The sequence below is a fragment of the Schistocerca serialis genome, chromosome 1 (genome assembly GCF_023864345.2).
Source record: "Schistocerca serialis cubense isolate TAMUIC-IGC-003099 chromosome 1, iqSchSeri2.2, whole genome shotgun sequence".
Lineage (NCBI taxonomy): Eukaryota > Metazoa > Arthropoda > Insecta > Orthoptera > Acrididae > Schistocerca > Schistocerca serialis.
In genome coordinates, this window is record NC_064638.1 from 290,459,055 (window position 1) to 290,485,510 (window position 26,456).

A 26,456-nucleotide genomic window follows, 5' to 3' on the forward strand; every position below is an offset into this window, starting at 1 on the left:
AAAAAATTCCCGGGTTTTTCCCAGATCTCCCAGGTCATATACACCCTGCTTCATCTTTATAATAGAATACAAATGGATGAACCGTGGCCTGTTTGTTTACCCAGTGGTGCCCTTGTACTTCATCTAGAACAACAAAGGAATAATTTTCTGAAAAGTCAGGTAGAACTAAGCATTCATCAGCTGCCAAGGTTTGCTTTTTTTGTCTTTCAAAAATTTACTTTGAGCTTCTCCAATAAAATGATGCATTTTCAGATTTTCAAGGTTAGCCACCAACACTTCAGAAAACTCTTCTCGTGATTTTATGACTGTCACCAGTTCAGTTCTGTCTTGTGTCACTCATTGTTTGCATTTTATATTGTCAGGCATCAAATCGTCTTCTTCAGATTATTCAAACATGTCAAGTTAAGGCTTATTTGCCTGGACAATCTTCACATTTTCTCTTGATCATACAATCATAACTGTCAATATTGCATACCATAACTTCCAAAAGGTCTTTATAGTCAACTCTAAGATTGGCCCTATCTATCATCAACTTTACGTTCTGATGATACAAACAAACACAAACATTATGGGAGCCAGATGCTGTTGCGACAAAACACCATCTTGGTCTCAACTCGCAAAACATTGATCTTCCAATTTTAATGTCAGGATTTTCTTTTTTAAATTCAGTGAATAGTTCATTTAAATTACACAACATTAACCTTTTTTGTCTTTGAATCTTAGAACCATTTCTTTCACGGAAACACAGTCTTTTTAGTCAGACATCAAACGGCTGTTATTGTCATCGTCATAATACTTAATAATTTTACTGATTGTGTTTTCATCTACTTTTCTTTTGTGATGCTGGTAAAATTCGCTGTTCTTTTACTAATTGCCTTGTTAACTTAACAAGACGTTCTGACACATTAAATTCATCACTAAATTTTGTTCGACTCCAAGGATTCGGCAGTAAACTGATAATGTTAATTTTATCCTCTTTTTTTTAATTACTGCAAGTTTTTTTTTCTATCAAATGATCATATTCGGTTGGTGAAGTTTTAGAGCTTCCATCTGTTTTGGTATAAATTGGATTTTGAAATGAAACTTCCAAATTCTTTTTGACTGTAGCTGCCACTTTCTCAATTTTTGTATTCAAGGCACTTGGCCTTTTATCTTGACTTAGTTTTCTAATTCTACTAGCAGGCGATATACCCAGGATTTCACAAGCTGTATTTACTTTTTTAATGGTTGCTGATAAGTCACAAAATTCTGTATTACGGATATTATGATCAGAAATGCAACTGTACTGACTTTATTGTAGGTTTCTTTCTGTAACAATTCATGTTGAGTTCTTCTTTGCAAACTTGTGTGCTTGTTTCAAGCTGCAGTAATAAGGCATCACAGGCTACCACTATCATGTTTCCACCTTGGGCATGGGATAATCAGGTTGGTGAGGATGAGTGGAACATTGTTGAGCTAGGACAATATTACTGGAAAAGAGTGGGTACATGGTTTTGATAGAAAGTGTACCAATGTAGGATACCTCCCGGATTCCCATAAACCCCTACTCCGACAAGACAGTTTGACAGACACCCCGCAGGGACAAGTAGACATATACTGTAAGAGTGTTGCACACTCCTCAGTGAGACAGCACAGAGAATGTAGCGGGAAGCAGTAGGGAAAATACATAGAAGTGGACTTAAGCATGTATAATATGAACAAAAGTAAAAAAGTGATAACACGTGTCAGCTAACCCAGTAACTGTTAGAAGGTCTAGTGCTGGTTTCAAGGGACAGCTAGAGACTGAAACCTTATACAATGTGAAAATATTTTAAATGTATCTGGTTATCTATTTCAGCTACTGATGTATTACAAAAGAATTCTTAAGGATGTTGTGAGCCGAAGACTAACAGGATGCGTCCAAAATGAACTATAAAGAATCAATTAGTTCCAGGTATAGCACCAAAGAGAATGCGGAGGCACAAATTCTTCGACGTGGGGAGGGCTGCAATGGTGCAGGCCTAAGCGAGAGGGCTCGATGCCATAAAGAAAGCCACTTGCAGCAATACAGTGGCACATCACTGTGCCACAGCAGCCACTGGGCAATGCCACCTGCCTGACAGTCATTGCCTGGCTAATTACTGAAACTATGGACACTTTGGCACACAGTATACATAACATCTGCAGCATCGATACCACAAAAACCTGCTTTGGTGCTTATAAATAGTGGCTGTTTGGCCTGGCAGGTTGTCGATTGAACCAGCAAGTCATCGAGTCTGCATCCATCAGTGTCAGCTTCCATTCTGAGGTCGTTCTACTTCATCCTCTCGACAGGACCACTGCCAGCAGCCCGATGGACCAAAGGTTGAACTGAAGCCTTCTGGGCCTCTGAGCAACTGGGCCACCTGTCAGTGGATCACCGCTAACCAGGTGGCTCGTACTTAGCAAGCCGTGTCAGCATGCTGCGTCAGCCCTAATGTAGCTCGGCCACCAGCCAGGGATGTCGACTACATGAGGCAACATCGGGCCTGAGCAAAGCTGAGTGTTGTACTTGCCAGTGACCGACAACAACGCTTCGCCGCTGGGTCAACAGGTCGAGGCCCACCTTGTAATGCTGCCAGATGTCACCTTTAGCTTTTAAACCAACTACTGGGGTAATAAAGTGAATGCACTTTCTTCGACTGGCTTCTGGCTCGCCTCGACTTACTGACCCCCAGCAGAACACACCCCACACTCTACAGAAAGAAAACAATATTCCTAACTTTCCGGACTATTCATCTGTTCCTCATGAATGGTTGTTAGGGATGACAGGTCATAAAACCAAAGGTTAAGAAGTGCATACCTACTGCATAGCAGGAGGGAGGCACAGATGAATGAAAAAGTGTTGGAGAGATTAGGAGACAAAATACAGTAAATTGGTAAACATTGTACATAAACCAACACTGTCTGAATCACAACTTCTTTTATTACTGACTACAGTTTTAATCTGCACTGCATATCAATTCAGGTCTGGCACTATAAAGTACACTTTGTCAGTGGCAGTACAGACTGAAACCGGAACTCAGTAATAAAGGAGCTGTGATCCAGATAGTGGTTGTTTAGTTATTATAAAAATGAGGTCAAAGTTTCTAGACGCAACATCAATTATATATATAGTAAGCATCATGCTAATTTCGGATCAAAGGTGACAGAAGGGATAGTGTAAGAAGTGAAGAAAGCACAAAAGCAGAAGACAAAATGAAAAGCAGAAATAACAATGCTATCAAGAAACAAAAGGAAAGGGTAAAGGAGAGAAACAGAAAACTGAAAATAAATTCATAACTAAGAAATCAATAGTGATAACCATATCACAATGGGGTGTGGGGATGGCTAATGGAGATTCAAGTCCAATAGCTGTAGGATGACAGGGTAAGAAGATATGTTGGAAAGCAGGTACATGGGAACTCGTGTTAGACAAAAGAATGGTCCATGTGCTTTAGCAGGCACACAGGTCTTTTATGTCAAATCATAAAGAATGTCCAGTAAATGGATTGTGCATAACCCCAAGACAGAATGACCTCTTTCATGTATGTATCCAGTCAGTGGTTTGAACACTGCTTCTTACTACCCTATGATAACTTTACACTTTGAACCGATTTAGAACTTTTACATCCTCATTTATTCATACCTGTGCCCCTTTTGCCACCTGGTCACTTGCATACATGCACATGAGCACACCTGTGCTGGCTAGATGCACAATGCCAGGATTCCTCTTCAGCAGGTGGACAGAGGTGGGGTGGGTATAGGAAGGGAGAGATGGGTGGTAGGAAGAGGAGTTGAGGTGAGTAGTTAGTGGCTTGGAGGGAGGCTGCCAGATTGCTGGCTGGGAAAGCAGGTGGGAGGGTGGCAAGTGAACAGCTGAGCCATGTGATGCACGCGTGTCAGAGCCAGTTGGCAGCAGTTCCTGGTGATGGTGACGTGGAAGCATGAAATGGGAGGGGATGATAGGACAGATAAAGGGGAAACAGTTGGGTGGACACTGGGTTACCTGAGACTGAGAACTCCAGGGTTACAGAAGCAAAGGATGTTTTGTAAGGATAATTTCCACCTCCATAGTTCAGAGGAGCTGGTGGTGGAGGGAAGCATCCAGATGGCTATGTTTGTGGTAGCCATTGAAATTGAGCACACTGAGCTCACCTGCACATTGCCCCTCCGTGTGGTCAACTCTGTTCTTGGCGACAGTTTGGTGGTGGCCATTCATTCTAATGGACAACTGGTTTTTTGCCATACTGATATGACAAGTTAAGTCCCATAGTTCTCAGAGCCATTTGATATGAAAAGTTGTGCAATGACTGCAGCATAGTTGGTATTTGACACAGCTGCTTTCACATGTGGCCTCCTACCTCTGATGAGGTAGGATAAGTCTGTGACAGGACTGGAGGAGGAAGTGCTGGATAGTTGGATTGGTCAGGTCTTGCACCTGGGTCTTCCACAGAGACGTGATCCCTGTGGCAAGGGATTGGGAGTGAGAGTGGTGTAGGGATGGACTAGGGTGTTGTGCAGGTTGAGTGGGCGACAGAACACCCCTGTAGGAGAGGTGGGAAGATCTTGTGTAGGATGGCTCTCATTTCAGAGCTTTCCTACAAGAATTTCATTTTTAGGTGCATTTAGTCCCTGCAAAGTTTATTTTTTATTTGCTTCTTCTGGAGGAATCTCTTTAAGACATAATCTTGTTGTTCTCAAAAGATTTTACTAATATATGATCTCTATCATTCAGCCTACTTGCATTACTGTCCCAGAATAATGTGAGATTTGGTGACATCGATCAGTTTCCACAATCCTTTATGGAGGTCTTTTATCTCACCTCAGAAAGTGAGCATCTTGGTGTACTTGAATGATTTCCATTTACTTCTTATTCCGTTTTAATTATTTTTTAGGTTACCAACAATTGCAAGATGTAAATGCCTGAATTGGATATCAGGATCTATAATGAGTTCTTAATCCTGACCAAAATGTAATTCAGTGATCTCCACCAGTTACTTAGATGGGTCACAACTTATGCAGTACATACAGGGCATAAATGGTAACTGTTCATAACCTACCGCAGTAGTGTAAGGCAAATCAAAAGAACAATCTGATATATGATATTGGTGGTCTATTAAGCCAGCTAAGGCATGCATTCACAAATTGTAAAACTGACTTTTGTGTAAATGTTACTTTACAATTTTGTGAACTTTAAAGGTGTAAAATTTTAAACAATTTCATCATTTTGTTTCTTTGGCCTTTTCATGACAAGATGAGTGTGTTTCTAAGAGTTAAGTTTTGATCAAACTGGAAATGTAATTAGTTTTTGAATAGCATGTTCAAAAGTTTTTTTCATTTCATTATCCTCACAGGAAATGCTAACTTATTAATGCTGGCCAACGCCAGTGGCATAAGAGACTAAGAGGATATCAAAAATCTATCACTGCGCACGTGCATTCTAGCTTCAGTGGCTTTGTAGGGCAATTTGAGGTTGTTTCTCGCCTCGATAAACCACAAGTTTTATATCAAATTGTTCATTTCAACTTCCACTATGCACTATCACGCGTTGTAGTCAGTTATCATTTACATCCTATATGTGATAGATTATTATGACAAACTAAATGTTACAATATGGGGTAACAGTGTAGAGATACGGATCCAGCACGGTCAGTTAATTTGAAAGCCTCTTAAGAATCATGCTGTATGAGAAACAAACAAAATAACATGAACACATTAGTAAAGCCAAGAGCTACTTGAAGAATGTGGAGCAGAAAACAGAGGCAAATACGCAGCACAAGCAAACAATAATAAATGTTTCCAGAATAAAATTTTCATTCTGCAGCAGAGTACACACTGATATGAAACTACCCGGCAGATTAAAACTGCACGCAAGACCGAGACTCGAACTTGGGACCTTTGCCTTTTGCAGGCAAGTGCTCTACCGACTGAGCTACCCAAGCATGACTCACGATCCATCCTCACAGTTTTACTCTGTCAGCAAGTTACAATAATATATGCATCATGTTCACAATAAATGGACAGCACTAATTTGCTATGAGAAAAACATAATGTAGACAGTCCATGGATATACAAATTACACAGAATGCAATACTACAAATTCAATAAACAAACTGTAGACATACCGTGAACTCGTATACACATATTTTTCCATTACTTGTGCCACAGTAAATAAGGGATGAGTCTAGAAGTGTACAGTACACTGATCCACTCATATTGAGACTCACAGTTCTCATTAAGAGACCTGAAATAAAATTGACACATATCACTTATGCTGTAGTGTGTAAAATATTTTAATAGAAGGGACAAGTTTGTCTGCAATGTGGGAAAAGATAGACTGAGACTTACTGTAAAGAAGACACGTTAAGTTGGTGACAGACACAACTCAAAGGCATTTACACAAAGCTTTCTGCCACAGCATTTATCAGCAAAAGAGAAACAGAGAAACAACCCACCATTCATACACACAAACAAGAACACCTCATGCACATATGACCACCATCTCCAACAGCTAAAGTCAGGCTTTATAAGTGTCTTTTAATGTGCCTGTATGCAGCTTAATGTGTCTTCTTTACGGTAAGTAGCCAAACTATCTTTTCCCACATTGTTGATATTCCTCCATTGATATTCCACTGTTTGGAGGAGTTTGTCTGTCATACATAAGGGATTTTGAACACCATCTGGTAGACTTATCTGCATAAAAAAGAAGTCAATATTTAAACTTATCTAACTGCTAAAATTTTTTTAGAAAAGCAATGAAATCTCTCTAAGTTCTCAAATTTATGTGTAGAAATGAAACCTTAAGTTGTTGTTTAATTTATTATTTATTGTGCTGCTGGTTTCAGTCAAAGGGAATTATCCAACACAAATTTTTGCTGACAGCAAGAGTTACATAAAAAAACACAATGTCGAAAATATAATACTTAAAAATAATGCAACAACAAAGAAAACAAACATCAACCCACTATGTAAAAAAGGAGACAAACAAAAGTCAACAATTACAGAGGAGCATCACATCTGCCAGTGACATACAAAGTATTGCAGCAGAAGAAGCTGAGTAGAACCGTGGTTTAGTGGTTATGATACTAAACTGTTGCATGGAGGGTCGTGAGTTCAAAACTCTCCTGGACTATACAATTTTTATTTCTATATTCGGTTTGAGTACATTCTAAAAAGTATCTACAAATGTCAAGAACCATTGCACTGGAATGTTCTGTAGCTGTATATATACTGTATGTGTTCTGGCCCAAGGCAGTTCACTATGCATTCTTGTATGTGCAAGTGCTGAATAAAGTGAAGTTAGTCTTTGTCATTGATCTAATTACACCTTCTTCTATGCAACATTATTCTGGTGGAGACGCTCGGTATTGGAACTTGTGATTGCGCACATTATCGACGACAGAGTTGCTCTCATCAGGTCACGACAGAGCTGCCATTTACATGGCAAGAAACCTGAGTTCGAGCCATATTCAACAGATTGCAATCTACCAGAGACAGAAGAAGATGACAACATTACGATGACAGCAACTGTGTGCCACCACATGAGACATCCTTCTGGTTTCTCTGGTGACAATGGCCAAGATCCAAACGAGTGGCAGAAGGTATATGAGTGTATAGCCAAATTTAACAAATGGGATGACACCCTGTGTTTGGCTAACATATTTTTCTACTTGGAGGGCACTGCCAAGCAATGGTATGAGGACAATGAGGAGAAGTTCACAAGCTGGGAAGTATTCCATGCAGAACTTCACAAGTATTTCGGTAACACACGACGATAGAAGTGCAAGGCTGAAGATAAATTAAAGTGCAGGGATCAGCGTCCAGGAGAAACTACAGCATCCTACATTCAAGACGTCTTGGAGCTGTGTGGATCCTAGAATGAAGGAGGAAGATAAGGTTGCACATCTCATGAAGGGTGTTGCCGAGGACATGTATCAAGCCCTACTCCTGAAGGAGGTTTCGACAGCAGACGACTTCATAAAATGGTGCCAGTATATCAAGACAATGCATTAAAAAAGAATTACACACAAGAAGTTTGAATGGCTTCCAAATGTCACATCGATGTCTGTGATGCAGGAAGCAATTGATTTCACAAGTGTTCTTCACCAGATAGTGAGAGACGAAGTTCAGAAGGCACTTAGATTGCACAGTGAGCAAAAAACCGAGACACTCCAAGAGGTCACAAGGGAGGACTTGGAACAGACATTGAACCCAATCTGTCGGCCTTCATTTCCCTTTAAAACAGTGAAAAAGTTGAGATCCAGGTGGATTTACGTTCCTACAATGCCACATGAGGAACATGTCTGGGAACCAAGGAAGACTGGCGTCTGGAGAACCAATCAGTATGTTTCCACTGTGGACGACCGCGACATGTGGTGCGCTATTGTCAAGAAAGGTGGCGGATAAATGATGACGCCTGCACCAGAAGACAGCAGACCGATCTTAGCAGACGCCAACTCTGGGACGACGAAGATGAACAAGAAGATGTGGGTGCAGGACGGCGTAGGTCACCATCGCCGCAAGCTAGCCGCTGGAGAGGATGCTCCCCAACACATCAATAAAGGTCTCCATCACTGTGTAGAAGCTCCAGCCGATCACCTAGCCGCTGCAACCTGGAAAATGAAAGGGTGCGACCTTTCTTGGAGGTGAGGCCGCCAAAGCGAAAAATCCTCCGCCATCGATCACTACAAAAATGATAGGAAAGTACGTCGATATCCTAATGGATGGCCGACCAGCCCAAGCTCTTGTAGACTCTGGAGCATCATATTCAGTCATTTCAGAGAAGTACCGTTACCAATTACAGAAAACCGTAATCGTTGGGGGGAAAAAAAAAAAAAAAAAAAAAAAAAAAAACCCTCTCAGCTGCAGGTGGCTAATGGGAAATATGTAAAACCTACAGGAAGATGTACCATTTGTGTAGGTATAAGTGGCCATACACAGCCCTTAGAATTCATCATCTTACAAGAGTGTAGTAATGACGTCATTCTCAGATGGGACTTTTTGTAAGCTTCTCAGTCTATTATAGATTGTGGTCACTCGAATATTATGCTAGACAAGACAAGATACTGTGGATAGGAAGATGCGCATCCGAGTGTGTGGAGACTGTGTGCAGGATGAAATGATCATTCCTGCAAACAACGCTAGAAAGGTCATGCCATACATCAACCCATGGATCTTGTAGTGGAATGAAAGATAAGCATACCACTGAAGAATAACTTGGTCATCCCAGCCTCTGTCGTCTCATTTTAAGAATGGATTCAGTGAATTGCGGATAGTTAACTGTCGCGAAGAACCGCAGATCGTTCCAAGACGCATGTGCGTAGCAAACACTGAGCTATTAATTGAAGAACATCTGAGCGTCATAGAAACCTCCCATGCCGAGTCTGTGGGCGAAATTGCCACTATCACTATGAGACAAGATCTTCTAGCTTGACTATCACCAGATCTCACTAAGGAACGACAGAAGAAGCTACTTGCCATACTTCAAGAGTTCTCAGAATGCTTCAATCCACAGGTGAAGAGCAAATTAGACAAATCGACAGTGAAGCACTGAATTAACACTGGAGACCATCAACCAATAAGCCAGAGAGCATACCATGTGTCAGCAATGGAACGTCGAATAATTCACGACGAGGTAGAGAAAATGATGAAGAATGACATCATTCGGCTTTCACAGAGCCCATCGTCGTCACCAGTGGCCCTCGTCAAGAAGAAGGAACGCAGTTGGTGCTTTTGTGTTGATTACAGGAAGCTTAATAAGATAGCTAAAAAGGACATTTACCCTCTTCCACGAATTGACAATAGACTGCATTGTCTGAAGGGGGGCTAAGTTTTTCTCAACCATGGACATGTACTCGGGATACTGGCAAATCAAAGTAGATGAGGCTGATCGTGAGAAAGCTGCATTCATCACCCCTGTGGGCCTGTATGAGTTTAAGGTAATGCCGTTTGGTTTGTGTAATGCACCACCAGCAACTTTTGAACAGATGATGGATAATCTTCTACATCACCTGAAGTGGACGATGTGTCTTTGTTATTTAGATGACATTATAGTGTTATCACAGACATTTGATAAACATATAAAAAGACTGAGGGTCATTCTTAAGTGTCGTCAACAAGGCGGACTGAAACTTAATCAAAGAAAGTGTCTCTTTGGAGCAAAATAAATCAAAATACTTGGACACCTTGTGTCAAATGAAGGTGTGCGGCCAGACCCAGAAAAGGTGAGATCTGTAACGGAATTTCCTATTCCTAAAAGTATTAGAGATGTGAGAAGCTTCCTCAGATTATGTTCTTATTACCGTTGTTTTATCAAAGACTTTTGTATCAAAGCTAGGCCACTCAAAGAGTTGTTAAAAGCTGATGCAAAATTTATCTGGGGTGGTGCTCAACAAGATTTTTCGATGTGTTGCATAAAGCTCTGACAGCTGACCCTGTACTTGGTCTGTATGATGAGAATCACCTACAGAACTGCACACAGATGCCAGTGGGCATGGGATCAGTACTGTTCTGGTGCAAATTTCGAATGGAAAAGAGAAGGTTATAGTCTATGCCTCTAGAACACTTACAAAAGCCGAGAGAAATTACTCAACTCCAGAAAGAGAATGTCTTGCTGTGATCTGGCCATGTGCTAACTTTGACATTATCTCTATAAAAGGCCATTCACAGTTGTTACAGACCATCAATCACCTTGTTGGCTGACAGGTTTTAAAGATCCAACAGGACAACTCGCAAGGTGGGCACTATGTCTTCAAGAGTACGACATTGCCATAGTGTACAAAACTGGAAAAAAACACCAAGATGCCGACTGTCTCTCAAAAAGCCCTGTGGAAGACCACCGAGGCTTTGATGAAGATAGTGACTGTCTCGCTATACTCCAGGATCTCTCTGCTGAGCAGGAGAAGGACGCCAAGATATCTCAAATTATGCTTGCCTTAAATGGGTCAGAGGATGTGAAAGAACAATTTAAGGTAGTTAATGGATTACTTTGCAAGAAAAACTTTCATCCGTAAGGAAAGAAGTGGCTACCAGTGATTCCTAAGCACATGTGCTTAGATATTCTACAGAAATTCCACGACACACCTGATGCAGGACATTTAGGATTTATTAAGACCTACGATAGAATCCACAGGAGATTTTTCTGGCCAGGTTTATTTAGGAGTGTCCATCACTATGTATCACATTGTAGAGAGTGCCAGGGGAGAAAGGCAGTTCCTCAGAAACCACCTGGCTGACTCATACCAATTCCACCAGCCGATATGTCTTTCCAGCGCGTTGGGCTTGACCTCCTCGGACGATTTCCAATATCTGCCAGTGGCAATAGATGGATTATTGTTTGCACTGATTATTTGACACACTACGCCATTATAAAAGCCATGAAAAAACCTGAAGCATCCAAGGTAGTCAAATTCATCATGAAAGACATTGTATTAAAACACGGTGCCCCAAGGTCATTAATTACAGATCAAGGGAAACTTTTTCATTCGAATCTTTTGACAGAGATAAACTGTCGGTGCAACATCACTCATCACATGACGACTGCCTACCATCCGCGAACTAATGGGCTTACTGAACGCCTTAATAACACCTTGGCCGACATGCTATCAATGTTCGTCAATGTTAAGCAGAGCAACTGGGATGAGATGCTACCTTTCGTGAAATTTGCCTGCAACACCGCCAAACAAGGCAGCACAGGATTTACGCCACTTTTCCTGGTGCATGGGTGTGAGGCGACTACAACGATGGACACTGTGTTTCCATTACATCCTGATGATGTGGATGATGACTACACTGGCCTGGTGTTAACCAGAGCTGAGGAACCTCAGCAGTTTGACTCCACACGCTGCAGGCTCAAGAAAATGATCGCTGAAGGTATGACATGAGCCACCGCCCTGTTGTCTACCAACCTGGTGACCTCGTCTGGATCTTCACTCCTGTTCGGAAGGTTGGCGTCTCTGAGAAGCTCGTCAGGCGCTACTTTGGATCTTATGCGGTTGTAAGACAGTTGTCTGATGTTACTTATGAAGTTGAAGATTTCGACCCCAACGACGAAAGATCAGAGATACGGTCCATGTCCTTCGAATGAAGCCCTACAAGGATCCTGCCAGGGTAAACTCGAAGCTCCAGCGGCAGGCAACAAGCAGAAAGGTGACAAAGAGCGTAGCGGCAAAAAAAGTTCTAAGAAGATCACCGCCAGGGCGAGCATCAGTTATCGGGAGTCAGAGTATGCAGGACCGATGACTTGTTATCGGACTAGGAGGATGTAACACCGAGACGCTGTTCTCGTAAGGAGGGAGCAATGTCGCAGAAGAAGCTGAGTAGCACCATGGTGTAGTGGTTATGATACTAAACTGTTGCATGGAGTTCCATGAGTTCAAAATTCACCTGGACTGTACAATTTTAATTTCTATATTCGGTTCGAGTACATTCTAGAAGTATCCGCAAATGTCAAGAATCATTGTACTGGAATGTTCTGTAGCTGTATATATACAGTATGTGTTCTGACCAGAGGCAGTTCGCTCCGCACTCTTGTATGTGCAAATACTGAATAAACCTTCGTTAAGTGAAGTTAAGTGATGGTCATTCATATAATTACACATTCTTCTATGTGACATTATTATCGGAAATTCTCCTGCAAAGAATGGTAGCAACTTTAGACAAACAATTGGGAGAATATCAAGGAGGTTTTCAAAAGGGAAAATCTGCACGGAACAGACTTTAAACCTAAAATCGATAATTCACTACAGAATGCTAACCAGAAACCTATAACAGAATCATTTATTGATTTCAAAAAACCATTTGATTAAGTTGACAGAGAGACAATAGAAAAAATCATTAAAAATTTAGTGTTACAGCAAAATTAGCAAACATTATTAATGAAACTCTAACAAAGACAATTTCTGGAGTTAAATTTATGGGAGAATTATCCCAGCCATTTAAAATAAAAACTGGTGTTAGACAAGGGGAGAGTTCATCAACTTTGCTGTTTAACAGTGTTCTAGAAAACATTGTAAGGATCTGGAATTTGGAGCTCAAGGATCACAAAATTGAAACAACAATTCTAGGATGGAAATAAATGGAATTAAGGTAAACTGCCTGGCTCTTGAAGAAGATTTTGCAATACTTTTAGAAAATCTGACAGATGCAGTTATTCAAATAAATCTTCTCAAAGAAAAAGCAAATAGAACTGGTCTCAAAACTTCAGCTGAAAAAACAAAATTCATGACAAACATAAAAAATATACTAAAATTTATGGAAACACAAATACATAAAATAGTGAGTAAGTAAATTCAAATATCTTGGATAAACTATACAACAGAATGGACTACAAAAATCTGCAGTAAATGTAAGGCTTAACAAAATGGAAAGAGCATATGGTTTACAAACAATATTTAGAACAATTAATGCATATCTAGAAAAACTAAACTAAAACACTTTACTGTAGATATACAACCACAATGTTTATATGGATGTGAATGTCTAACAATGAACTATAAGCTGCAGAGAATAGAGGCACTTGAAAGATGGATAGTTAGACCAATGATGGGTGCAATGCAAACTACAGATGGCTGTAAAATGAGAGGTAATGAGGAGATCTACAGAACTATAGAGAAAATACCAGAAGTAAAAGATTAATCTTTCCTTGGACACCTCTACCGAATGAATGAGAATAGGCTCAAAAACAAATATTCCTGTATTTCTGGAAGAAGAAATCGAGAACAGCATGGATTAGAGAAACAAGGAAAGATCTAGAAGGAAACAACATCAAAGAATAGGAAATGGCACAGAGGAATCTTTTGAAAAATAAAATATTAAATTTAGAAGAAATAAGAAATCAGGAACAACATGGACAGAAGAAAGAAAAAGAACATGGGGAGAAATGAAAGAGTTCTAGAAAAACAAAAAAACAATGAGGAAAGAAGCAGAACTGAAGTTATTACGTGTTCCTTATTGGTCAATACGAGGGGGAAAAGAAGTCATGCAGAGTACAGTGTTACATGAAGTTATTTCTACAATTAATAAAAACTGTAGAACACAATAAAACAAAACACATTTAAATTCCATTAATTAATTATTCAAAATCACACATGGAAGTTTGATAAATTGCACAAATGAACCTTCAGAGGTCATGTTTCAGATATGATTGACACCAACAGATAAAATATGAGACTGAAAGCCTCAAAAAGCCCTGAAGTTTCAAGTGAGGGATTATAAAAATTACATGAAAGAAAAGAAAAATGATGGTGATCATTCCTGAAGAAAAACTTCAGTCAGTCTCTGACTCACCTGTGAGTACTGTGGACAATGTATGAATACTGTAGTGCTGTCCCAGGATGTTCTAGTGGCAGCAAAGAAAAGACTAATATGCATTAGTGACCATGGCTTTGACAGTTGATAACAAAAGAGCTAAATGAAGGTGAATGAAATGGATGGATGTGGAACCACAATGATTGGAACAAAGAATATGCCATTTGTAGCAGTCAATGGTGCAAAGTATTGGACTGGCCACTGTAATTTCACTTCTAAAAACTGGAATATTGATATTCGGCAAAGGTAAATGAAAATAAACGTGTGGGAGAAAGAGCTGAAAGCTAATCTAAAATTCTTTTCCTTCTCACTTTTTTTAACACTTAGTTTTTCCATGATCATTTCCTTTCTCTGTTTCTTCTTTATTGGCCCAGACTTTTTTTTATGAATGACAGTTGATTTCTATCTGTTGATATTCCACATCCAGTACAATTTCCTACTCCCCCAACACACTAACTAATAAACTAATAAACTGTTGATATTCCACGTCCACTGACAGTGAAATGGAGGGGTTGTAAGATGCCAAATGCCACTCTTGCAACAGAAATCTTCCAAATTCTGATACACAAATTACAGACCTAGGTCCTCACAAGCACATACAGTAGTCCGTCCATGGAGAACAGAGATTTGAAAAACCCGAGAGCTTGAAGGTGGAAGACAGGATAATATGCAAGACAGAGATTACTACTAAAACATCTTGTATGAGTTAATAAGAGTGAAAAGCTAAAGACAGAGGTGAGAGGGTGACGGTGAAAAATAGAGAAGTCAGGAAACAAAAGATGTAGAAAGCTGAAAAGGAGTGAAGAAATGAGTAGTTAATGTGAATAAATGCTGATACAGATGGAATTAACGTAAATTAAGGCCAGGTGGGTGGCAAGAACCATGGACATGTTATAGTGCTAGTTCCCACCTGCGGAATTCTCAGAAACTGGTGTCTGGGGTAAGAATCCAGATGGCGCGTGTGGTGAAACAGGCACCGAAGTCATGACTATCATGTTGTACAACATGCTCTGCAACGAGATATTGTGTGTTGCTTGTATACACCCTCTGCCTATGCCCATTTATCCTGACTGATAACTGGATGGTAGTCATCCCGATGTAAAATGCTGAACAAAATTTACTTAACAGCTAGTATATGACGTGATGCTTCACAGGTGCCTCTTGATAGTATATGTTTTGTCAGTTACCAGGCTGGAATAGGTGGTGGTAGGAGGGTGCACAGGGCAATTCTTACACTGGGGACAGTCACGGGTGTAGGAGCCATATGGTAGGGAGATGGGTGCAAAAGGAGCACAGGGTCTGACAAGGATATTGCAGAGATCGGAAGACAACGGATAGCATTCTATGTGTGGTGGGCAAAATCTGACACAGAATAGATCTCATTTCAGGGCATGATTTTAAGAAGTCATGATCTTGTCAAAGTAGCTGATTGATACATTCAAGACCAGGACAAGGGTGACAAGTGGTGTGCTCTGAAGTTGTTTTTTGGATGGATCAGCAGTACCAGGATTGGATGTGATGGGCCAGGAAATCTGCTTTTGAACTATGCTGTTGGGATAATTATGTCCAGTGAAGGCTGAAGTGAGAGTGGTGGTGTATTGCCGTAAAGAGTCTGCATCCAAACAAATACGTTTTCCTCACATGACAAGGCTGCATGGGAAGGAACGTTTGACATGGAAAGGATGGCAACTGTCAAAATGTAAGCACTGTTGTTTGTTGGTAGGTTTAATGTGGACAGAGGTGTGTAGCTGGCCTTCAGTGAGGACAAGATCAACATCAAGGAAAGTGACATGGGATTCGGAATAGGACCATGTGAAATTTAATTGGAAGCAGATATTTACAGATTTACAGTCAGGCCTTGACTTCCAAAAATTGTGTCCTGAAGTGAGATCCATTCTGTCTGAGCTCTTGCCCACCAAACCAAACGTAGCTTTCCGTTGCCCTCCCAATTTCCGCAATATATTCTTGATAAACCCTATACTCCTTCTGCACCCATTTCCCTATGCTATGACTCCTACCCTGTGGCCGTCCCCACTGCAGGACTTGCCCTGTGCACCCTTCTACCACGACCTGTACCAGCCCTTAACTGGCAAAACATATACTATCAGAAGGAGAGCCAGCTGTGAAACCAGCTGTTATGTAAAACACTGTTCGGCCTTTTACACTGGCATCACTACCACCAAATTATCAATTAGGATAAATAGGCATAGGCAGAGGGTGTATACAGGCAACACACAATATACTGTTGCAGACCATGCTCTACAACACGACAAGCATAACCTCGGTGCCTATTTCATGACAAGCACCATCTGGATTCTGCCCCCAGACACCAGTTTCTCAGAACTCCGCAGGTGGGAACTAGCATAACAACATGCCATTGGTTCTCACCACCCACCTGGCCTTAATTTATGTTACTTTCGTCTGTCTCAGCATTTCTTTACAGTAATTACTCTTTTCTTCACTCCGTTTTAGTTTCCTACATCTTTCACTGTCTAAACTGTCTATTTCTCACTGCCCCCTCCCTCCCACCTCTTGTCACATACAGTGCACTTAGCTTTTCACTTTAACCCGTGTACAATGTTTAAGGAGTAATCTCTGTCTTGCATATCACCCTGTCTTCCACCTTTAATCTCTTAGGTTTTCAAATCTCATCCGGTGCAGTCCCCGACAATTGGTCTTTCCTTCTCATCTCTCTTGGTAAGTCTCCCCCGAATTGAGTTTCTGGGTGACTTCTAAACTGTACCCCTTTCCTTAAATCTCTTCAGTCCTTTTCCTTCACCCCTCTTCCTTCCCCTTCAACTCTTCCACCAGAAGAAGAAGCCATCAGCTCCAAAACCTTGTGAAAGTTAAATCCCTTTGTGTGTCTGCTCCCCTGCCTCCGCTTGTGAGTAGATATTTTTATCTGTCCATTTACATTATATTACCAATAATTGATAATCTTCACTTTCTGCTACACACAATCAGAAGTTTTCCCAAATTCTGCTCTGTCATTAACTAAAATAAGATATTCTTTTATTATATTCCTCAGCCTTCATTATTACACAAGGTCTCTGTGTAGCCCTTAGGCAATATGCCTAATCTGTATTAAATGAGATACGATAGTTTATTACCATCAGGATACCACGTTACCCACTGCCAAGACGAAAGAAAAAAAATTATGAAGAAATACACAATTTCTCTCTGTCAGTCAGTCATGGGAAAAGTACTATGCGATATACACAGATTGAATTCTCATATTATAAAACAATTATGATAAATTCTACTTCATTTACCTGTTTTTGCATCCCTTATAGTGAGAGGCTGATTACGACAGGATACTAAAAGAACCTGTCTGGGACCCTCCTTGGCAGTCTTCAATGAAAGGATGGCTTCATCAGTACATGATAGCCTCGGATTCAAAAGTTGACGTGTCTACAAAAAATTGTATTGGTCAACAAAGTATTAAATGTGAAATTATAAGTACAAATATGCAAAAATATCACATAATTCAAAGTTTTTGCAAGCTGAAATGTAACATCCAGCTGAGCACCAATCTCTATAAATCTATAAATATTTACCATCTACATCTACTTTCAAAAATCTATAGGGTGGCAATGGTTGTGCATCAAAAGCCTTCTACAAATCTCCTTTGAACAGAGGAAATAACAAAACAACTATGTAGATTAAGACTCACAGACAACCGATTTATGTATTTGGTTTTCCGATTGATTTCTCACAAGAGGAAAAAACTTAAAAGTGAACAGACTGCTGGAATGAGAGTGCTGATTTTTGTTTCTTTCTGTACTGCTGAACATCCCTTGATCTATGATCCTAAATAATCTTTTGTCCCAAACTTTGAATAGTCCTCCTCTCCTCCAATCCTTACACTCATAATTATTCTATATGTGTGGTACCAATCATAGACAAATCTAAAAGTAAGTGTACAAAAATTATGAAAACAATGTTGAGAAAAAGATGGAGAAGTGATTGAAATAATGGAGAATCCAACTGTGAGATAAATGCAAAAACTGTGTGAAGTATCCCTATAAGAAATAGTGGTGAGGTTTCAGAGTCTTATGTATGGCCACACCACCTGTGTACAAAAGAAATAACATTTAAAAATTGACTCTTGCAATAAGAATACGTAGTAACACAACTGCAGAAACTTTCAATATTCTTTATAATCCATAAGAAGTGATGCCATAAAAGATGCACATCCACACCACAGAGGAAAACAGTTTTGCATAATCAGAGCTTTTATCCGTATATCTAAGGTATGTCATAAGCCATATTCAACGTTTGTGATGACGATATCACTAGTCACAGTGAGCAAAAACTAAACAATCAACATCTGATCTATTCTGAACAGTTGTTGAATTTCACATTATTAATTTAAATCTGCCCAAAGCTCTATTTATGTTACATTAGTATTCAAAGGACAATTTTCAGTGCTTAGGAATTAACCTGAGTTCAGTAAGATTACTATTCTCTAGTTGGCCGTGGTGTAGTCCAATATAAATGTATTAAATCAGGTGACTAATCCGTCCATTTTGAAACACATTTTACAATCATTACTCTTTCTTTTGACCTGCAATTAAAGCTGTAGAGTGGACTAGTGTTTAATGACATTAGGGGAAAAAGTCACTTCTGTACACTGCTAATGTGTTCTTTGACTACTGTCCCACAGTTCCCACAGAAAGGTACCATGCCACTACCCTAGGAGTGGAATTCCTGAATGATGAGGGTTTTCGATACAATGCACGAGGATGGCAGTGTTTGAAGTGCTCAAGTTACTCTAAAATGAAGACAAATCAAGCAATGGAAACACCATGATGGAATAATATTATGAAAAGGATAGATTACTACTCACCATATGCCCTACCCTATCTCCACCTCATCCCTGTATGTTCCCACAAGCAGCACTTTACCATCCTCCACTCCTACCCTGATATTCCTCCCCCTCCCTGCCCCAGCCTCCTCCTTACCCCCACCACCCAGACTGCTTCTCCTATCATGTGCTGCTGCTCGCAGCCCGGCCTCAGCAGGCAGAGACTGTGGTCGTATGTGTGTGTGTGTGTGTGTGTGTGTGTGTGTGTGTGTGTGTGTCCAATGGCGTTTTTGGCCGAAAGCTAACTTCTTTGGCAGTCTTTCTGTTGTTCCTATCTGTGATTCAGCATCTCCGCTAAAAATGAAGACATCCCTACAACATGAAAGAAGCTGAGGAAATTTTATACACAAGGCGTATTAGAGCTCAAGTACGTTGATCCCTAATCTTTCTTTGCCAATTGGAATTTCTAACCACACTGCTTCCATCAACCACCAATAATAATTGCATTTCAGCAGTAGCCACCCTATTCTCATCAGACAGACTTCCTCTATAGATCTGGTATCTATGGACACTGCATATGCAAGGATAGTAATCTTTCTATCTGAGTTTGTTGAAACTCTTGTGAAGCCTTCAGTTAGAGGAACCTTCCTCCCCCCACGCACACACACACACTACCGTATCACTCCCCTAGACATATTGCCCCACGTTTCAGACACCTACTCAACAATCACCAGCTCTTCTTTCTACACAGTACAATCCTGGAACTAAACTGCAGGACTTTGCGCTCTGCCTAGCTTTGATTTTCTTTCACTGTAACCTGAAATGATGCCCTTCCTCAGAACTATACACACTCAAGGTGGCATTCCAGCTTTGCTATCTTGGTCGAATCTTTAGCCACCCCATGTCTGACAAGAGATACACCTGTCAATCAGACAAGCACTCAGACCGCACCCCTCCTTTGACTCCAATGTGACAGGCATTTCTTAACCAAACTGATACATAAAGCTGCTGCTCCATCAACTTAGTTACATATTTATGTACGAACTATCCCAATTCTTTGCAAGTGATAGCACGGGCACAGCTCAGCAGTCACATGTGCATGGACAGCTATGAAAGCCCTTTGATAAGTCAAAGCCTTATGATGTAAACTGTCACACCTTCAACTACGCCACATGCTGGTGCCATTGATGGAATGTAACCTACAAGGTATCAGTATCACTTAATGTTGTGACCATGATAGACTCTAAGTACACCTGAATTATTTTACAAGGTGTATTTCATGTAGGCTAGCCTCTGAAACTTCCCAGCTGATTAAAAATACATCAGACAAAGACTCAAACCGAGACCTTTATCAGTCACAAGACAAATAAGCCAGACAAATGATCTGCCTTTACCTCTCTTCTACCTCTGAAACTTCAAAGACATTCTCCTGCATACATTACGGTACTAGCTCTCCTGGAGGAAAGAATTTTGTAGCACAATGGTCTATCCACAACCTAGGGGAGTGTTTTCAGAATGAATCTTTCAGTAACACTAAAGTTTGGAAAATGGGAAAGAGGGAGAGGTGGAAGGGAAGCTGTGCGGGCAAGTTATGAGTCACCCCAGTTTTAATTTGCCACTAAGTTTCATACCAGTGCACACTAAGTTGCAGAGGAATCACTGATTAGGCATACAGATTAAGGGAACACATTAACCATCATACAATAAAACTCTTTTATTGAAGCAATTTTGTATTGTGAACATTTTTAATTTTATGTTTACAATTTAAAAATTACTAGCTTTGTACCATCATTTAGTTAACTGTAGCCTTCAGTCAGAGGGTAGATATGTTCACACCATGAGGCTCTATCTTCTCTTGTTGAGTTGATGAGTTACTATGTAACATATTCAATAGTGAGCAGCTGCGTATAGATGTTTGAGCAGTAAATCAGTTTAATAGTATTTGACACTTGTCTTTTTCTTTATTTTTAAACACAATGTCTGATGACAGCTTACTAAGAAATCAAGACAGGTTGTGATGCTATTTTTGTAGCTCGTGGCTGAGAAATTCTATAAGTGACTCATTTTCGATTAGCATCTGCGATTCAGGTTTCAACTGGAGATCACTCTTCTTGAGGAGTTCCAAAAGTTCATAAGCTACTCTTATCATGTTACTACTCTTATTTATATGCCTACCTGGCATTCAGCATCTGCGTTATACAGTGAGTATTTTTATGCATTCCATTGTTTATTTTTTCAGTCACATACACAATAAATACACAGCATTTATATGATTATATTTCAGTATTTTATACTGTATTGGAAATTGATGAGATGTTATGCATGCAATTCTACTTACTTCAATATTGAATACTGCAATTGTTCCATCCCTGTTTCCCATGTAAACATTACCCCAATTTTGGTCTATGCACTGTATTGGAGCACCAACATCTATTGCCTCGAAGATATGGGTTCCAGACTGAAAATTAAAAGTTCATTTTAAACACTGTATGAAAGTTCCTGAACAATGTAAATACTTGTGGACTAAGGGAGAACACTCAACAAAAAGCAGAAGTGTTGAGCTGTCATAGGCCTACGTGAATGAAAGAACACTTGCTAGCTTTCAGAGTCATCATTTGACGAGCTAGAATGTGGTGGGATAAATAAAATGAGAGGGAAGCAGAAGGCAGGGACAGGGACTGGGGGTTGGGTGGCTATTGTCTCAGAAGGAGGCAGCCAATTTGCCAGCTAGGAATGTAGAAGGGAGGGGAGGCAGGTATATGGGCTGGCACAGTTATAGCAGATGGTACGAAGCGGCACATTGAAGATAACATGGGGACATAAATTGAGAGGTAGTGGCAGGATGGAGGAAGGGGAAACAGTTGGGTGGAGAGTGCAGGCATAGTAGGCTACCTGATACTGAGGCCAGGATGGAGAAAGGTGAAACTGTTGGATGGAGAGTACAGGTGCAACAAGGTGCAGTGGATTACCTGAAATTGAGTCCAGACGATGGAGTGGAGAACAATGTAAGAATAACTGCCATCTGCATATTTCAGAGAAGCTGGTGCTTGGGGGGGGGGGGGGGGGGAGGAGGTCCAGATGGCTTGGGTTGTGTAGCTGCCACTGAGATTCCACATTTTGTGCTCAGTTGTAGGTTGTGCCACCGGGTGGCCCACTCTGTTCTTGGCAAATGTTTGGCGGTGGCCATTCATCCTAGTGGACAACAGGGTGGTAGTCAAACTGACATAAAAAGTTGTGCAGCGTTCGTAACAGAGTTGGTATATGACATGGCTGCTTCTAAAGGTGGCTCAGCCTCTGATGGGGTAGGATAAATCTATTACAGGACTGGAATAAGAAGTGCTGGATGAGTGGACAGGGCAGGTTCTGCACCTGGGGCACAGGGATATAATTCATGTGACAAGGGGTTGGTAATGGGACTGCGGGGTGGGGGGTGGGGGGCGGGGGGTGGAGGTTGTGGGAGTTGGAGTGGGTGTGGCATAGGGACAAACTGGTATGTTGTGTAGGTTCGATGGGCAACGGAACACCATTTTAAGGAGGGATGGGACAGATCTTAGGTAGGATGTTCCTCTTTCTGGACAAGATGAGTGATAATCAGAGCTCTGGAGAAGCAGATGGTTTTGGTTGTTCCAGTACAGAAAGATACTGGGTGACAAGGGTGACACACTCCTTTGTAACTGATTCTTTGGCATGGTGAAGGACTGGAGGTGTTTGAGGATATGATAAAGGAAATCTGTTTGTGGACTAGGCTTGGAGGTATCGCCTTCAAGAGGTCTTCAGCATAGCAGGCAAGGGAGTTATTGTCATTGCAGACAGTGTCGTCCACAAGTGGCTAGGCTGTATGGGAGGGATTTTTTGGTGTGGAAGAGGTAGTAGCTGTGGAAATGCAGGTACTGTTGGTGGTTAGAGGGTTCAATGTGGGCAGGTGTGTGAATGGAACCATCAAAGAGGTGGCGGTCGAAGTCTATGAAGGTCGTGCGTTGGGTAGAGGAGGACGAGGTGAAGCAGATGGAAGAGTAGGTGTTGAGGTTGTGAAGGAATGCACATAGGGTGTCTTGGTCCTGGGTCCATTTCAAATAGTACAAATGGCTCTGAGCACTATGGGACTTAACTTCTGAGGTCATCAGTCCCCTAGAACTTAGAACTACTTAAACCTAACTAACCTAAGGACATCACACACATCCATGCCCGAGGAAGGATTCGAACCTGTGACCGTAACGGTCGCGCAGTTCCAGACTGTAGCGCCTAGAACCACTCAGCCACCCAGGCCGGCCTGGGCCCAGTTCACGAAGATATCAATGAACCTGAACCCAACTAGGTGTTGGGGGTTTTGGGAGGCAAGGAAGGTTTCCTCTGGATGGCCCGTAAAAAGGTCGGCATAGAAGAGTGCCACACATGTGCCTGTGGCTGTTCCATGGATTCGTCTGTAAACCTTTCCTTCAAAGCCAAAGTAGCTGTTTGTCAGGACAGGGTTGGTAATGTGTGTAAGGAATGAGGTTGTGAGTTTGGAGCCTGGATGACCATTGGGAGAGGTAGCGCTCGATAGTGGCAAGGCAATGGCATTGATGGATGTTGGTGTACAGGGAGATGGCATCAACATCGGCTGGAGGTGTTGGTCAACAAGAACAGAATTTTTTTCACTGGCAGCACAATAGTCAGCTACAATGGAGCAACCAGGACGGTTGGGTTTGTGGATTTTTGGGGGCCATGTAGAAGGTGGATGTGTGGGGTGTCATAGGAGGGAGGAGGGAGATGGAAGGGCCTATAGATTTCAGTACAAATTAGAGGTTATGTTGGGACTTAAGCATGGGATCACTCTAGCTGAGCCTGTAGGTGGAGGAGTAGAAAGCGTCATCCTCCAGTGGAACTGCGGCGGTTTTTTCTCTCACCTGGCTGAGTTACGTCAACTTTAAAGAGTTACACCTTATTTTTGCATTGTCCTTCAGGAAACCTGGTTTCCTGCAATGCGGAGCCCCACCCTTCATAGCTATCAGGGGTACTACAAAAACTGTCCTGCTTGTGACAGATCATCAGGTGTAGTTCGCATCTTTGTCCTTATCTCTGTCTGTTGCGAACCTGTGCCCCTTCAAACACCTTTAGGAGCTGTGGCTGTCAGGGTGAAGACTATGCAGGAAATTACCGTCTGTAACGTCTACCTCCCTCGAGATGGTGACGCACCACCCCATGTATTGGTTGCACTCATTTTGCAACTCTCTCCACCTGTTCCCCTTATGGGTGATTCTAACACTCATAATCCTTTGTGAGATGGAGCCAAGATTAGAGGCTGTGGCAAAATGTTGACAACCTAGTAACTCAACTCGACCTTTACCTCCTAAATACAGGTGCCCCCACACATTTCAGTGTGGTACATGGCACATATTCGGCCACTGATCTCTTGGTTTGCAGTCATGGCCTTCTCCCACCTATCCACAGGAGAGCACATGAAGACTTGTGTTGTAGTGACCACTTTCCACTCTTCCTGACCCTACTCCAGTGTCCCTTATCTTGATGCTTGCCTAGGTGGGCTCTTCCCAAGGCTAATTGGGACATTTTCATAATCACTAGCACTGTTGAATCTCCATTGCATGCCACCATTGACGAGGTGATTTATGCCATCACTAATACCATTATTGTTGCAGCTGAATTGGCAATTCCTTGTTACTCCGGTTGTCCCCAGTGGAAATGAGTGCCTTGGTGGTTGCCGGAAATTGCTGTGGCCATTAGAGACTGCAGATGGGCCCTCTAACTTCTTAAGCACCACCCATCCCTGGAGAATGTCATTGCCTTCAAATGGCCCTGTACCCAGTTTCGCCTCCTTGTCAAACAAAGAAAGTAGGAGTGTTGGGAACGCTATGTCTCCACCGCTGGAACACGATCCTCCCCCTCCCAGATATGGACCAAGCTTCGTTGACTTTACGGCTATCACACACCTGTAAGTGTTCCTGGAATTTCCACAAATGAAGCTGTATCGGCCGATCCAGACGTAATTGCAGAGCGTCTTGCTGAGCATTATGCCCGGATCTCTGCATCTGAAGATTAGCACCCTATCTTTCATCTCCTCAAACAGAGGATGGAACGACAACACCTCTCTTTTGCTCCACACCACCCTGAGACATATAATGCTGCCATCAGTGCGTGGGAATTTCTCAGTGCCCTTGCCGACTGTCCTGACACATCCCTGGCCCAGACCGCATGCATTTGCAAATGCTGAAACATCTTTCAGCGGATCCCCAGTGCCACATCTTTGCCATCTTCAACCACATCTGGAGTGCTGGTGAATTCCCGTCGCACTGGCGGGAAAGTATCATCGTCCCAGCGCTAAAGCCTGGTAAGAACCCACTAGATGTTCATAGCTATCATCCCATCAGCCTCACCAGCATTCTGTGTAAGCTACTCGAATGTATGGTGAGACGGCGGTTGTGTTGGCTCCTTAAGTCTCGGGGCCTTCTGGCTCTGTCCCAAGGCAGATTTTGCCAAAGATGCTCCACCATCAACAACTTGATGCACCTGGAGTCTGCCATTTGTTTGGCCTTTGCCCAATGACAACACCTTGTTGCCATCTTTTTCCACCTGACAAAGGCCTATGATGCCACTTGGCGACACCACATCCTTACTACTCTGCATGAGTGGGGTCTCCGTGGCCCACTCCCAATTTTTATACAGCTTCCTGTCACTCCGCACTTTCAGAGTTCATATTGGTGCATCCCACAGTGCACCCCATATACAAGAGAATGGGGTCCTGCAGGGCTCTGTCCTGAGTGTCCCACTCTTTTTAATTGCCATCAATGGTCTCACATTAGCAGTAGGATCATCAGTATTTCCTCTCCTATATGCTGACGATTTTTGCTGTTCCTCTTCTATTGTTGTGGCTGAATGCCAGCTGCAGGGAGCTATACAGAAAGCGCAGACATGGGCCCTCACTCATGGCTAAGATTTGTCACACGCTTCTGTTGTCATCGTACTGTCCATCCCCATACAGAACTTTACCTCGATGACCAACTACTAGATGTAGTGGAGACTTACCACATTTTGGGACTGGCATTGAATGCACACTTAATTCAGCATCCCCATATTCATCAGCTTAAGGACAAGTGCTGGCGGCCCCTCAATATTATTCGATGCCTGAGCCACACCGACTGGGGTGCTGATTGTCTTACACTGCTTCAGCTGTACAAAGCCCTCATACAATCCTGTATTGACTATGGGAGCCTGGTGTATGGTTCAGCATCACCCTCTGCACAACGTCTGCTGGACCCTGTCCACCACTGCGGAGTTCGGCTCTTAACGGGAACTTTCCGAATGAGCCATGTGAACAGCCTCCTTGTGGAAGCAGGCATTCCTCTAT

The 26,456-nt window shown here is 41.8% G+C and overlaps 1 protein-coding gene across 1 annotated transcript in view; it reads right to left on the reverse strand.

Annotated features, from left to right (window-relative positions):
* Nucleotides 1-26,456, reverse strand: part of LOC126467492 (uncharacterized) — a 209,037-nt gene that overhangs the window by 33,484 nt on the left and 149,097 nt on the right. The window contains exons 11-13 of the mRNA XM_050096470.1: nucleotides 21,453-21,572; nucleotides 17,580-17,718; nucleotides 6,126-6,244 (exon numbers count right to left, since the gene is read on the reverse strand). Of these exons, the coding sequence (XP_049952427.1) occupies nucleotides 6,126-6,244; nucleotides 17,580-17,718; nucleotides 21,453-21,572 (378 nt within the window). The remainder of the gene's footprint in view (nucleotides 1-6,125; nucleotides 6,245-17,579; nucleotides 17,719-21,452; nucleotides 21,573-26,456) is intronic.